The following is a 13586-nucleotide window of genomic DNA, read 5'->3' on the forward strand; positions in this document are numbered from 1 at the left end:
TCAGTGATATACATTCTTATGCTAGATGCTAGGATTTTAAGAAGTTTGTGAAAGATTTTTTGGGAGGCGTGGGGTTAAAAATCAATGGGTTCCCAGGGATCAGTTTGGTTCTGTCCATGTGTGTAAAAACAGCTTATCTACTCAGATTGATATATCCTTGTTACTGACTATGTTCTACTACTGTTGCTTTGAATATTTTCATTTCAAATGGTCTTCAATACAGAATGAGCTAAGCTACATAATCTTTACTAAGACACCATGATCACTTTCTTCCAATGTAATAATAAAGGCTATGAAACATTAGAATCTAAACAGCATTTTCCTCTTAAAATGCAATAAAGTAGGTAGCAGAAAACTGTGTACCTTATAAATGCCATCATATCTATTGCCTTCCTCAGGGGCATATTTGCTGATCCTTCGTCCTTTAGAACTGCGCACCACTCGAACTGGTTTACCAGCTCTCCAATTCTTAGACTCTGCTCCATTTTTATCATCCAATGGAGCATCACAGTTTAGGGCCAGTGCCCTAAAAACGTATTAAAAAGTCTTCATATAATATAATGCATCATAAAATATAAAATGCTCAACATGAATGTGACTAGGTCATGCTTTATTTGCCTTCCCAGATTATGCTTTCACCATCTAGCAGAGGGATAGATAACCAGGGGGAAAAGAATGGAAACACGTGGAATTTTGTTTTAAGTGTTCAAGTAGAAAACCTTAGGGATGCTAACAGGCAAAACATGGTGGCATGCAAAAAGCTGATTATTCCTATTTTAGAGTAGTTATTTTTCAAATCATGTGGCAAAAATGATAAAATCTGAATGACCAACAACAGCTAAGGCAAAGTTTACATCTCCCTAGTCTTCCTTCCACATCATTTCAGATTATTAGGTTTTCTAAAGTGGCATCTTTAAAAAAAAAAAAAAAAAAAAAAGGAGGAGGGGAGAGAAGTAAAATGTATATAAGAATTAGTATTATTTTAGCCAATAAACAAACATGTGAAGATATAAAACCAGCCAAATAGTCACATCTGGAAAAGGTATGCAATAACTGTCCAACAGATCTCAATAACTAAAGCATTACTTTTCTTTGCCTGTGAAACTGCCAAAGAATAGGTACTGTGTGAGCAATAACAATTTTAAAGTTAGGCCACTAACCACCTACTGGATTTCAGAGCTCAGGTTCCAGCCCGAGCGGGAATGTCTGTACTGCTATTTTTAGGTCTGTACCACAACCCCAAGTCAGTTGACCCAGGCTCTGCAACTCACTGCCATGGTTTTTTTTTTTTTTTTTTTTTTTTTTTTTGCTGTGCAGATGTACCCGATGAATAATGCTTTGAAAATTTTTCATTATCTCAGGGTGAGAACCTACAGAAAATAAACTAGTTTTCCCATAAATAATTCATCACTGTCTGAACTCTAACAAAGTTTACTAATAGATGTTTGATCAGGACTTCTTGGCCACGCCGTCACAGTTTATTTGTTTGGTTTGATCAGCGGCTGCGCATTAACACTTTGGTAGTTTGCTTTGGTCAAGTCTCATTTCAAAGAGGACTAGATCAAAGCGTACTAATGAATTGTTAACGAATGGGAGCAGAGTCCATAACGTTGCTGTGACCATAGAGAGAAATTATATATTTTTTACTTTGCCTGTGCCATTAATTATACATTATTTTACTGTGACAAAATCGTATCAATTGTCATAGCATGAGGTTAATGTTGAAGAGCACAACTCACTTGGAATATCTTTTAAAAAATAGTTTGTAACCTATTAGCAGTCTGTTCGTTAATTATTATTATGATTATCATCTAAGTGCACCCTAGCCATGAAGACTACAATTTGTCATAATTGCAAGTCAGTCGCTGAACTATATAAAATTCTTGAGGCCAAGTTTTCAGAAAGAGTACTACGGTCTATGTGCAAAAAAGTCATGCACTGCTATGCATACAAAAAGTTTGTGATCAAATGGTGGCTGTTCAGATATCTAAGTTGCCTAATGCATGAACCTAAGTCTTCTTGTTCTGAAAATTTGGTCCCTTATGTTTAATCACCAGAGAAGTCAGGTTAACACTCAGAAAAGAAATATGGTGGAATTTCCCATATGAACTACTAGCTTATTAAATTCAGAAGATGCCTTTTGAGGAGATGCAAAATGAAGCTTCTCAGTGACTTTAGGTCAGTATAAGATGTCATGTACTCATATAGAGGCTAATGTAGAGGATTGGATACTGATCACCTTTCCTGAGTAACTCTGCCTAATCTTGTCCCAAAAGCTGGTAATATGTTATTTGACTTTCTTCTGTACATAATAAAAATGCAGCCATGTTCTGTAAAAAAATGCAATACTTCAGTTTGGCAACCCGGAATACGTAAAAGAAATCTACCTATATGAACACCGACTAGCAACACACAGATAGATGAAATTCCTTCTTTATGAGAATATCTGGATCATCATCGCTTTAGTGAAGAGTCCAGGGGGTAAGGGCTGACCATTTAAACGCATTGCTGTACTGTGGAAAAACTGACGAATCATCAAAAAGCAGAATTTTTTTTTGTTAAAATCACAGGTTAGTAGGTTTCTCTTTCTTCTTCAATGCAAAAAGAAATGTTTCTGGATGTACTGCTTAAATGACAGAGATCCTTCACATTGAGTTTTGGTGGAGATGTGAAAAGGCTAATGTGAAAAAGTGCAGGTAAAGAACAAGTGAAAGCATTTAATGAAATAGCTCAGGAGAGCTATAACAGATCTGTTTTCCTGCTTGTGAATGAAAATCAACTGACAGGGCACTGATGTGTTCCATCAGAGATGATGTAATCAGAAATCCCTTTATTATCCTGTGCTGGTTGGGGAAAGAATTATCATGTTGCCTGGAATCCTATGTAAATAAGGTAAAGAATGGTTGTGAATCCTAAGGAATTTTGTGAGTACAACCCCCCACCCCCCAACATTGCATCTTTGAAGTGCTGTGATTTATACTATCTTACAACCACTTCATCTGATAACTAGAAATAAAGGTGACAACAAAGCAACCTCAGCTCTTTCTGAGGGACCACTTTAAGACAGCAGTAGACTCATGGTTGAAAGGTGGGGAAATGCTTCAATCCATGCCCACTCACTGAGTGACTTCCTGTAATAAGAAGGCTGAATGCCATGTCTGCTATAGCAAAGATCCAAAAATTAATTTTGAACACTGACATGACCTAGTTCCAGCACTAAACTGCAAAAACATGAATGCACTAAATCATAAAATGTATCTATTACCTTTTATCCAGATTACTTATATCCTCATTTGAGATAAACTGTGTTTTATATCTACAGCAACTATGTAACAATTAAACACAAAAAACTAATTAAAAGAACAGTAAGGTTACAAAGTCAAGGATGCAAATACTAAGAAATGCTTGCATTAAGGTTGCCTGTGCAAACTCCTCTAACGCTATCACCCAAGCCTGTCTCTGTCCCTATGTTCTCAACCACTCCCACCTTAGTTCTTGTTGCCCCCTTTCACATCCCTCTGTATTCAAGTGAGGCTGTTCCTTCTCTTCTTCATCACCGCTTGGGCACTAGCAGGTGGAGCACTGAGAGTCTGGGAGTCTCCCATCTCTCAGTACCAATGTCTGGCATTACAGTGGAACTGTGCTGCCAGAAGCAGAGATTGCAGGGAAAGTCCTACTTGGTCTTTGCAACTCTTCACTGCACTATGCTCAGTCGATCTATGGGAATAATGCATGCACAGTCTGGTCAGCATCTAGGAGCTGTAATGATAATGAAACATGCCCACTGTAAGCAGAATCTTCAGAGAATACGGCTGCCAAACTTCACAAAGCCTTTACAGAGCATGTCTGAACTACAATTTTTCAGAGGCTTATAACTTGACCAAAATTAGGCAGATTTTCATGGGGACAGCAAAATAAATATCCTTAACATCAGGGCAACCCCGGGCCTAATTTCATGCCCTTGCTCACATGGATGTACTAGCACTTCAGCGAAACAGATACGATTTTTTTTTAACCTGGGTAAAACATATTCCCTGGTTTATGTTCTTGCAACCGGTTAACCATTTTAGCTAAATAAGTAAGTCTGCCTTAACCAGATACTTGGCATGGAAAATTTCAGTCTGAACACTCAAAGTTTCGCAAAGTTATGCCATTGAAAATAGGATCTTATAGTAGAATGTGTTAGGCAACCTTAACCAAAGACATAGCTACCAGCTAAACCTATAATACAGCAATGTATTTTATTCAGCTACAATTACTGTTTTAAATCAATATAACAGGACACTGATAAAATGCCAGTGGATCGCCAGAGGTACCACCATTTACAAGGATTTTAGGTGATAAAAGGAACACAGCAAAAATTAGTTTTTAAATTAATGGAATATAACAGTATTGTTCTTTGAAAGACTTTAATTTATTCTTCAAAACTTACCTGTTCATGTGTGTTAATGTTTGATCAAATGAATGTTCTCCAATCCTTTTATTACCAGAAAGATCTCTACCACCACTCCCAGTGTAAGTGAATTCATCGCCTCGATCCTGTGGGAGAAGATTATCCTCTGTTTTAACATTCCAAATTAAAGCATCTGAACTGAAAACACCATTGCTTCATGGGTCCTGTTTGCTCAGACAAACAAGAACATTTCCCTAACGCACAACTACGAATTTGTGCTCCGTTCCTACACGACTCTCCTTCTAGAAATTATACCAACACAAAGCTACAGGTTCCATGATCATCAGACTTCTGACTATTAAACCCTTAGCTTTTAAAAACTATGGAAGGAGGGCAGCATACACTGATCATAATTATAGTGTTATTAAGATAGAACAATTAAAGTTTAGTAGGAAATCATATTTGCAAAATATGTGTTATCGCCGATAAATAGGGTTCAATTCTGCAAGGTGCTGAGCACACTGGCCCTGATCTAGTGGAGCACTTAAGCATGTTCTTAACTATATTTCAATGATACCTGTACTTAATGATAAGAATGTGCAAAAGGGCACTGCTGGATCAGGGCCAGAACACTCAGCACCTTGTAGGATCCAGCCCATACTGGGCTGGGATTGATAAACAGAACTTCATTAACTAGAGCATTACTAACATGAATCTCTAGCTATATTTACTGCTGTAAGAGAAGTTTCTCTCAGGCCTGGTCTACACTAGGACTTTAATTCGAATTTAGCAGCGTTAATTCGAACTAACCGCTCAACCGTCCACACCAGGAAGCCATTTAATTCGAACTAGAGGGCTCTTTAGTTCGAATTTGGTACTCCACCCCGGCAGGTGGAGTAACGCTAAATTCGACATGGCTAGTTCGAATTAGGCTAGGTGTGGATGCAAATCGAACTTAGTAGCTCCGGGAGCTATCCCACACTGCACCACTCTGTTGACGCTCTGGACAGCAGCCCGAGCTTGGATTCTCTGCCCAGCCACACAGGAAATGACCCGTGAAAATTTGAATTCATTTTCCTGTCTGGACGGTTTGAATCTGACGTTCTGGTTGCACATCGGGGCGAGCTCCGCAGCACCGGCAGCAATGCAGAGCTCTCCAGCAGAGGAGTTCATGTAATCTCTGAATAGAAAGAGGGACCCGGCATAGACTGACCGGGAACTCTTCGATCTGATCGGTGTGTGGGGCGAGGAGTCTGTGCTTTCGGAGCTGCGCTCCAACGAACGGAATGCAAAGACCTACGAGAAGGTCTCCAAAGCCATGATCCAGACAGAGGATACAGCCGTCATGCAACGCAGCGCCGCGTGAAAATCAAGGACCCCAGACAAGCCTACCAAAAAATCAAAGCGGCCAACGGACGCTACGGAGCCTGCCACCACTGCCCCACCAGTGACCATGGACTCTGATGATGGGACAGTGTCGACGGACAGTTCCTCGACGATGTTCACGGACGGGGAAGATGAGGAAGGGTTTGTGGAGGACGAGGCAGGCGATAGCGCTTACAACGCTGGTTTCCCCGACAGCCAGGATCTATTCATCACCGTCACGGAGATCCCCTACCAACCCTCCCCGGCCAGGAACCCGGATCCTGAATCAGGGGTAGGATCTGTCGGTAAGTGCTTTAACCATGTTAACTTTTATTCTTAATATAACAGGAATCTGAAGTGTGTGAAAAGGAGGTCTCTGTATATATGGTGATAGAACAGAAATCCTCCTGGGAGAATGCCACGAAGCTCTCCTGCCGTTAATCGATAAGCATCAGCAGGAGGTTCCTGGGGAGAGCTGCCTTATTGGGTGCTCCGTGGTAGCACACTTTTCCGCGCGAGGCTTTCACGCGGTATTCAGGGAGCACTGCCTCCCAGAGCACGGCTGCATAGGTCCGTGGTTCGTGCTAGATTTCACGCAGCATGCGCTCTCTATCTCCTTCAGTGCCCGTCCTCACGGTGATCTCGCTCGGAGACTCCTGCATCTAAGTAGGGGAAGAAATGTTACGTTACGCCTGGTCCAAAGTATTTTTAATAAATAAACGGACAGACGGCATAGCACAGACTCAGCACGCAGCTGCGTGACGAGCGTAACGGAAAGCCAAAGAATCAAATGGACGCTCATGGAGGGAGGGGGGAACGAGGACGCAAGGTATCCCACAGTTCCTGCTGTCTCCGAAAAGCATTTGCATTCTTGGCTGATCTCCAAATGCTTCTAGGGTCAAACACAGTGTCCGCGGTGGGTCGGGGCATAGCTCGGCAATTTACGCAGCCCCCCGACCCCCAGAAGTTAAAGGGAAAACAATCCTCTGTTGACTCTTTTACATGTCACCGTATCTGTACTGAATGCTGCAGATAGACGCGATGGTGCAGCACTCAACACCAACATCCTTGCTCCCCCCACGCTATGGATGGCTGATGATGAGGATGCATTTCCATCTTTTTGTACCATCAGCCTATTGGCACATGGGGCAGTGCAAAAGGGCTGGTAACCATAACGACCGTACCAACTTGCTTGGAACAGGTCGGTCAAGGCCGCCTGTTGCTAATTTTTCATGGTAGATGGTGCAGTATGGCTGGTAACCGTCCTCATCATTGCAACAGGGGGCTGAGCTCCATCAGCCCCCACCCTTCATTGTAAAGAAAAGATTCAATTGCCCCTGGACTAGCAGAGGGATGAGTGGCTCCCTCCTCCACACCCCTTAATGTCATCTCTGGACTATCATTGCAGCTGGAGGCTTCCTTCCACTCATTTCTCACAAACGACTACCTGTGTCTTGTTCATGCATTCTATATTACTTCATCACACAAGTGGGGGGACAATGGTATTGGAACCCAGGAAGGCTGGGGGAAGAACGGAATGAACAGCTGGGGTTGTTTCAGGAGCACACCCTGTGAATAGCGTTCAGCTCAAAATTTATGCAGGATTGGACAGAGAGCAGCTGTGGTCTCTGGTTGTATGATACAGTGGTTCTCTAGTACACTTGCCCATAATCTAGGCAGGACTGATTCTATTTTTAGATACCCAAAAAGGAGGGATTGACTCGGGGAGTCATTCCCAAATTTTGCTTTTGCGCCCCTGGCTGATCGACCAGGGGCACTTATGACAGCACCAAATGGCGCAGTGCAAAAGGACAGGTAACCATGACCATCTTATTACCGTCTTCTTACCAGTTCATGGTATGGTAGACGGTGCAGTATGCCTGGTAACCATCGCTGCTGTCATGCAAAAGCATAAGCATGCTGCTGTGTAGCGCTGCTGGTCCGCCTCTGTCAGCGGCATCCAGTACACATACGGTGACATATACAAAAGGCAAAATAGGGTCCATTGTTGCCACGCTATGGCGTGTGCCAGGGCATTTCATGGAAAACGTGCTCGAAATGATTGTCTGCCATTGCTTTCCCGGAGGAAGGAATGACTGGCGACATTTACCCAGAATCCACCGCGCAAATGATTTGTGCAACAGCAGGCACAGGGGTCTCAACAAAAAATTCACAGAGACAGCCTAGACTCAGTTAATTGTTCGCAAAAAAGTATCATTGCAAGGAATTAACTAACTGTTTCCCATCTCACAGCTTCCACTGTCTCCAGACCTGCCACAGCATCCACCTCGCAGAGGCTGGCGAAGATTAGGCGGCGAAAGAAAAAGACAAGGGACACGATTTTCGATGAATGTGTGGGCTGCTACCTAGCCGAGGCGGACCAGCAGAGGCAGTGGAGGGAGAAAGTCTCTCTGTACCAGCGCTCACACAGCGAATGGGAGGAGAGGTGGCATGAGGAACACAAGCAGGCGACTCAAGCAATGCTTGTACTACTGAGGGAGCAAACGGACACGCTCCGGCGACTTGTGTATGTTCTGCAGGACCGCTGCAGGACAGAGCCCCCGGCAGTATCTCTGCAACTGCCCTCCCCCGCCACAAAGTCACATTCCCCCCTCACCTCAAATAACCAGGAGGATGCCCGCCCTGGGCCATGAATACTGTCACTGCACCCCAGCAGAGTGCTCAAGTAACCAAAAGCTCTCCTACCCTACGTTTGCATAAGTCCTTCCCTTCCGGACTCAAACAAGTCCCAATCCCAGTCCCATCCCATAACTGTGTACTTAAGTAATAAAAATACTTTGCTGTTAAGTACTGTTTCCGTCATGTTTCTTCACTGAAGACTGTGTTTGAATGGGGTGCGTGGGGAAGTGCGTTGCTAATTGCATAGGACAGGCACCTTTCGCAGGGTACAGACACGGGGGCCGGATCAGCAGCGGGTAACACACACAGTGCAGTCAGCAGGCACCGTGGTCGGTATGGGAGGTGGTTTCCAGGTTCTGTGTGGGCGGTGGGGATGTGACTTTTTAGCGGGGGAGGGCAGGTACAGATCTTATACAGCGGTCCTTGTCGTGGACCGCTGAGTCACGCAGCAGAGGAATCTGTATCCGTCCTCCTCCGCCACAAGGCCACATAGCCCCCCGCACACAGAATCCCAAAAAGGAGGGATGGCAGGCTCCGTTGAAACAAGCAGTCCGGCAATGCGGACCGCTGTAGGAGCAGGAGCCTGTCATTCCTTGAGTTTAGAGGCGGTCTTTACATCAGCGCACACCCTACCCACCGCAGTCTGCGTTCCAGTTTCGACCCTTTAACGAAAAGTCATGAATAAAGAAACCTCTCCTCAGTAACAGTGTGACATGTATTTTATTTTTACACGTGTCTTGGAAGTGGAGGAAACGGGGAGAACGGGGTATTTAACCGAAGAGGAGAGTCAACAGTAACTGGGTAAAGAAACAGGGGCAGGTTCAGCTTCTCTGTAAAGAAACTGAACAGTCACAGGTCACGCTGCTCGCTGGTATTTAAAGAGTTCCTTGTCGCTGTCCCAGGCGCCTGTATAGGGCTTCATGAGCAAGTGCATTAGCGGGCAGGCTGGGTCACCGAGGATCACTATAGGCAAATGCACATCCACAACAGTTATTTCGTGGTACGGGAAGAAACTACCTTCCAGCAGGCGTCTGAGCAGCCCACAGTTCCTGAGAACACACGCATCAGGAACCTTGCCCGGCCATACGACGTTCATGTTGGTAAAACGTCCCCTATGGTCCCCCAGTGCTTGCAGAACCATTGAAAAGTAGCCCAATTTCTCAGCAGCTGAATGTGGAAGAGGTGGACGATAAAGTGCGAGGAGGAGAAAACGGCGAGGATCGTAGCGGGCTCCATGCTTGCAGTGCTGTGGCGTCCACGCTGTCACTGACCAGAAAAGTGCACGAACAGATTGCCCGCAGGCGCTTTCAGGGAGGGAGGGAGTGAGGGCGTGATTGACGGTTCAATGATGACAGTTACCCAAAACCACCCTCGACACATTTTTTCCCCCAGCAGGCATTGGGGGCTCTACCCAGCATTCCAATGGGCAGCGGGGACTGCGGGAACTGTGGGATAGCTTCCCACAGTGCACCGCTTCGAAAGTCGACGCCGGCCCCGTTAATGTGGACTCAGAAGTTCGAATTAGTGTATTTAGTATGGATACACAAATTCGACTTCATAAGGTCGAATCCACAAATTCGAATTAAGTAGATTCGAAATAGTCCTGTAGTGTAGACAAGGCCTCATAAACATTGTCAGACTGGTGTTATGGACTCACTATTATTCGAATGGAGACATGTATTTGCATTTGCTTTTCTAAGTACAGTTTATGATTCCTCTCCAAAAGCATTTTTAACAACACAAATCAGTGAAACCAAAAGAGTTTTATACATGCCTTAATTGAGTAAAAGACAGTTACCTTTTCTGTAACTGGTGTTCTTCAAGATGCGTTGCTCTATTCCACAATAGGTGTGCGTGCTCACTACATGCCCCGGTCAAAAGTCTTTCCCCTAGCAGTACCCGTAAGGAGTGGCACCTCCATGGCGCTGTATAAGGGGCGCTGCGTGTTCCCCCCACCCTCAGTTCTGACTGTGGCACTGGCGGAGCAGCCTGTTCAGCCTGGCTGGCCTGACTCATTGATGGCCGTGCTGATGTATGACCTGCTGCTTTCCATGGACCAGGAGGAGCGATGGCGCCAGGAGCAGTGCCAACCTCGAGACCGTGACCTCGATGTGGAGGACCGGTGCCGTCGGTAACAGCTGCTCAGCAATCGGATCTAGTGGATGGATCTGCGACGGCGAATCACCGGCGATCAACACCGGAGGCTGCGGGAGCGGTGTTGTGGCAGTGTCCTGGAGCGAGACAATGAACGGGAACGGCGTCGACGTTCGTGTCACGACTGGCTACAATAGCTCCTCCGAGACGAGGGCCTATGGTGTCGTCTGCCTCGGTCTCATTGGCGTTTGCTCCTCAAGGCGGAGTGGTGCCTGGAGTTTCTGTCAGACGGAACTCAGCCAGACAACCTGGTGGGAGTCAACGGCGACCCACATGGACTACGCATGGAACGGTCGCTGAGCGGTGAACGGCATTGGGAATGTTCCCTCAACCGAGACCGGTACCGAGTCAGGGGCGACTGTGGAGATCCCAGTGGCGGCTTGCCTCTGGACTGCAGGGCCAACATTTGCAGTGCTCCTGGTACCGGCAGGGATGTAACGTCCCAGGCTGTTTGCAGGGCCTCCTGTGTGGAGGGCATCCAGACATCCGGGGAAGCCTGCTCCGAATGGGCCGGACTACTCCGCTCATCTTGAGTCGGAGGCCTAGAGGCCGATGGGGATCGAGGACTGCCCAACACGGGTCTAGCCTCTACCCCAGTTTTACTCCGGTGCCATGGTGGAGAAGGCCTCTTCTTAGCCTTCTTGGCGTGCCTCGTGGATGGGGAGCGGTGCCAACTAGTAGATGGTGCCTAGGGGTCACCATACACCGACACCGCGGTGCCCGGTGCAAACTCGGAGCGGTGTGCCAGAGTCAGGGTGAACGCTGACTCCATCAGGATAGCCCGGAGCCTAATGTCTCTCTCTCTCTCGGTCTGAGGCTTAAATCACTTGCAAATCTTGCAGCAATTGCTGAGATGGGTTTCCCCCGAACAGCGTAAACAGTCCGCGTGCGGCTCACTTACTGGCATAGGTCGCTTACAAGTGTCGCACAACTTAAAACCCGGGGCGTGGGGCATGCCCCGGCCCGGGCGCACTAGCTAGACTAAACTAAACTACTCTAACTAACTACAGGTACCATACACTGAATCAAGAAGAGTTCTGGGGATGAGCTACAGCAAAGCTGGAGCAGAGCAGTTCCTAAGCACCTTCGCTGGCGGCAAGAAGGAACTGAGGGTGAGGGGGGTGCGCAGTACACCTTATACCATGCCATGGAGCCGCCACTCCAGAGGTTGCTAGGGGCGCTCCCTTACGGGTACCGCTAGGGGAAAAACTTTGGACACCGGTGCACGTGGCAAGCACGTACACCTATTGTGGAATACACATGAGCAATTACTCGAAGAACTGCATAATCCTACTACTACACCTCTCACCCTACTTCTCCTCTTTCCTATCTGTAGCTTATTATCCTCAGTTGTAGTGTCATGTCTGAATTTAGCTCAAAGGATGTTCAGGGCAGGGGATATGTCTTTACTTGTATCGGTACTATCCTTAACACACTTTGGGATGCTCAAAATAGTACATAATAATTGTAACTTCTTGTATTTAAAGATATAAAAAACATGTCTTGTTTGACAACAAAGCAAAATATATTTTCAACTACAGATAAGAGCATTTTGTTGCATAGATTATTTTAGTATTCTAACTTGGTCTTTTGTTTGGCTGATGGAAAACCTTGTCCTAGAGTCTAGACTGTATCTGCTCTCTGAGCAGTCTCAGAATGTTTCTAATATACTTGAATTTTTAAACAGGAGAATATCAACTAAATTTAAATGTAATAATGTATTCTCAATTAAAAATACATTTGGAGAGGAATCATATTCTCTATTTTTTGACATTAATATTTTACACTGATGTATCACCTTCTATCCAAGGATTTCAAAGCAGTTTCCATTCTGTGAAATCTGAACCAATTATAGTGACAAGCTGATAAAGAATTGGTAAATATAATTTAAGAGCTCTATGGTTTAAGCATGAAAAATGATTTGGTGCTATTGATCACATTTTTAAAAACAATTGATTTTTGTGAGCAAGTTGAATGACATTTCTGTAAGTATCTATGAAATGTAACAATTAACTGATTTTTTTTTAAATCTGCTATTTCTTGTATGTGTGACAAGTAGTTATTTTTCTGCTATGTAACAGTACTTCCTTCACATCCTCAGAACAATTCATTTCTAAGTTTTGGAACTATCGAGCAGCCATGCTTTGAGCAGGAGAACTTGCAGATTTGGGTGATGGATCTGGCCCACATCTTAAGAAAGAAGATGAGGAACAGGGTGGAGAGTAAATGGTGGACAGACTGCCAGCTGAAAAACATATGGAAACCATGTCTGTCTTGGCCACACTGGAACTATAACAACTCCTCTAGCATTTTCTTTCTTTATCTTGAATACCACTTTGGATATTAGTGGAATTGGTGGAAATGCATATAACACATGCCTGTTCCATCTGGGGAGAAAAGTGACCCAGGCATTCCCTGGAGCAGAATTGAGAGCATTTCTTGTTCTTGGCTATGGCGAACAGGTCTATCTTTGGAGTTCCCCAATGTATGAATATGTTGTGAAGGATGGTAGTGTCTACTTCCCATTCATGATCTTTGGAAAATTTTCTGCTGAGAATATCTGCTGTAGTGTTCTGTATGCCCAGGAGGTAAAGTTGCTGAGATGCTGATCTGGTAACAAATGCACCAGTTCCATATTTTCACTGTCTTGGCACATAGGGAATATGATCTTGCTCCTCCCTGGCGGTTTACGTAAAACATGCATGCAATGTTGTCTGTCATAATCTTTACATGTTTGTCTTTGATCACTGGTAAGAAGTGTGAGCAGGCATTTTTGACTGCTCTGAGCTCTAGTAAGTTGATATGTAGTGTGGATTCGAGAGTGGACCATTTGCCCCGAACAGTGTAGGTGTCGGTGTCCAAGTGGGCCCCCCATCCCATTAGGGATGCCATCCATCGTCAATGACAGGGGTGGTTGAGTGAAGGGGACTCCCGCACATACTTTGTGAGGATCTGCCCACCAGTTGAGTTAGTTTTTGATTCTTGAGGAGATTGACAGAAGTTTGTTTAAATTGTGTCTTCTTGGGATATACAC

At 45.0% G+C, this 13586-nt stretch overlaps 1 protein-coding gene across 1 annotated transcript in view; it reads right to left on the bottom strand.

Moving 5' to 3' along the window:
• Window positions 1–13586, bottom strand: part of UHRF2 (ubiquitin like with PHD and ring finger domains 2) — a 154513-nt gene that overhangs the window by 9641 nt on the left and 131286 nt on the right. The window contains exons 10-11 of the mRNA XM_045020492.1: window positions 4433–4539; window positions 364–526 (exon numbers count right to left, since the gene is read on the bottom strand). Of these exons, the coding sequence (XP_044876427.1) occupies window positions 364–526; window positions 4433–4539 (270 nt within the window). The remainder of the gene's footprint in view (window positions 1–363; window positions 527–4432; window positions 4540–13586) is intronic.

Source organism: Mauremys mutica, chromosome 6 (assembly GCF_020497125.1).
Source record: "Mauremys mutica isolate MM-2020 ecotype Southern chromosome 6, ASM2049712v1, whole genome shotgun sequence".
NCBI lineage: Eukaryota > Metazoa > Chordata > Testudines > Geoemydidae > Mauremys > Mauremys mutica.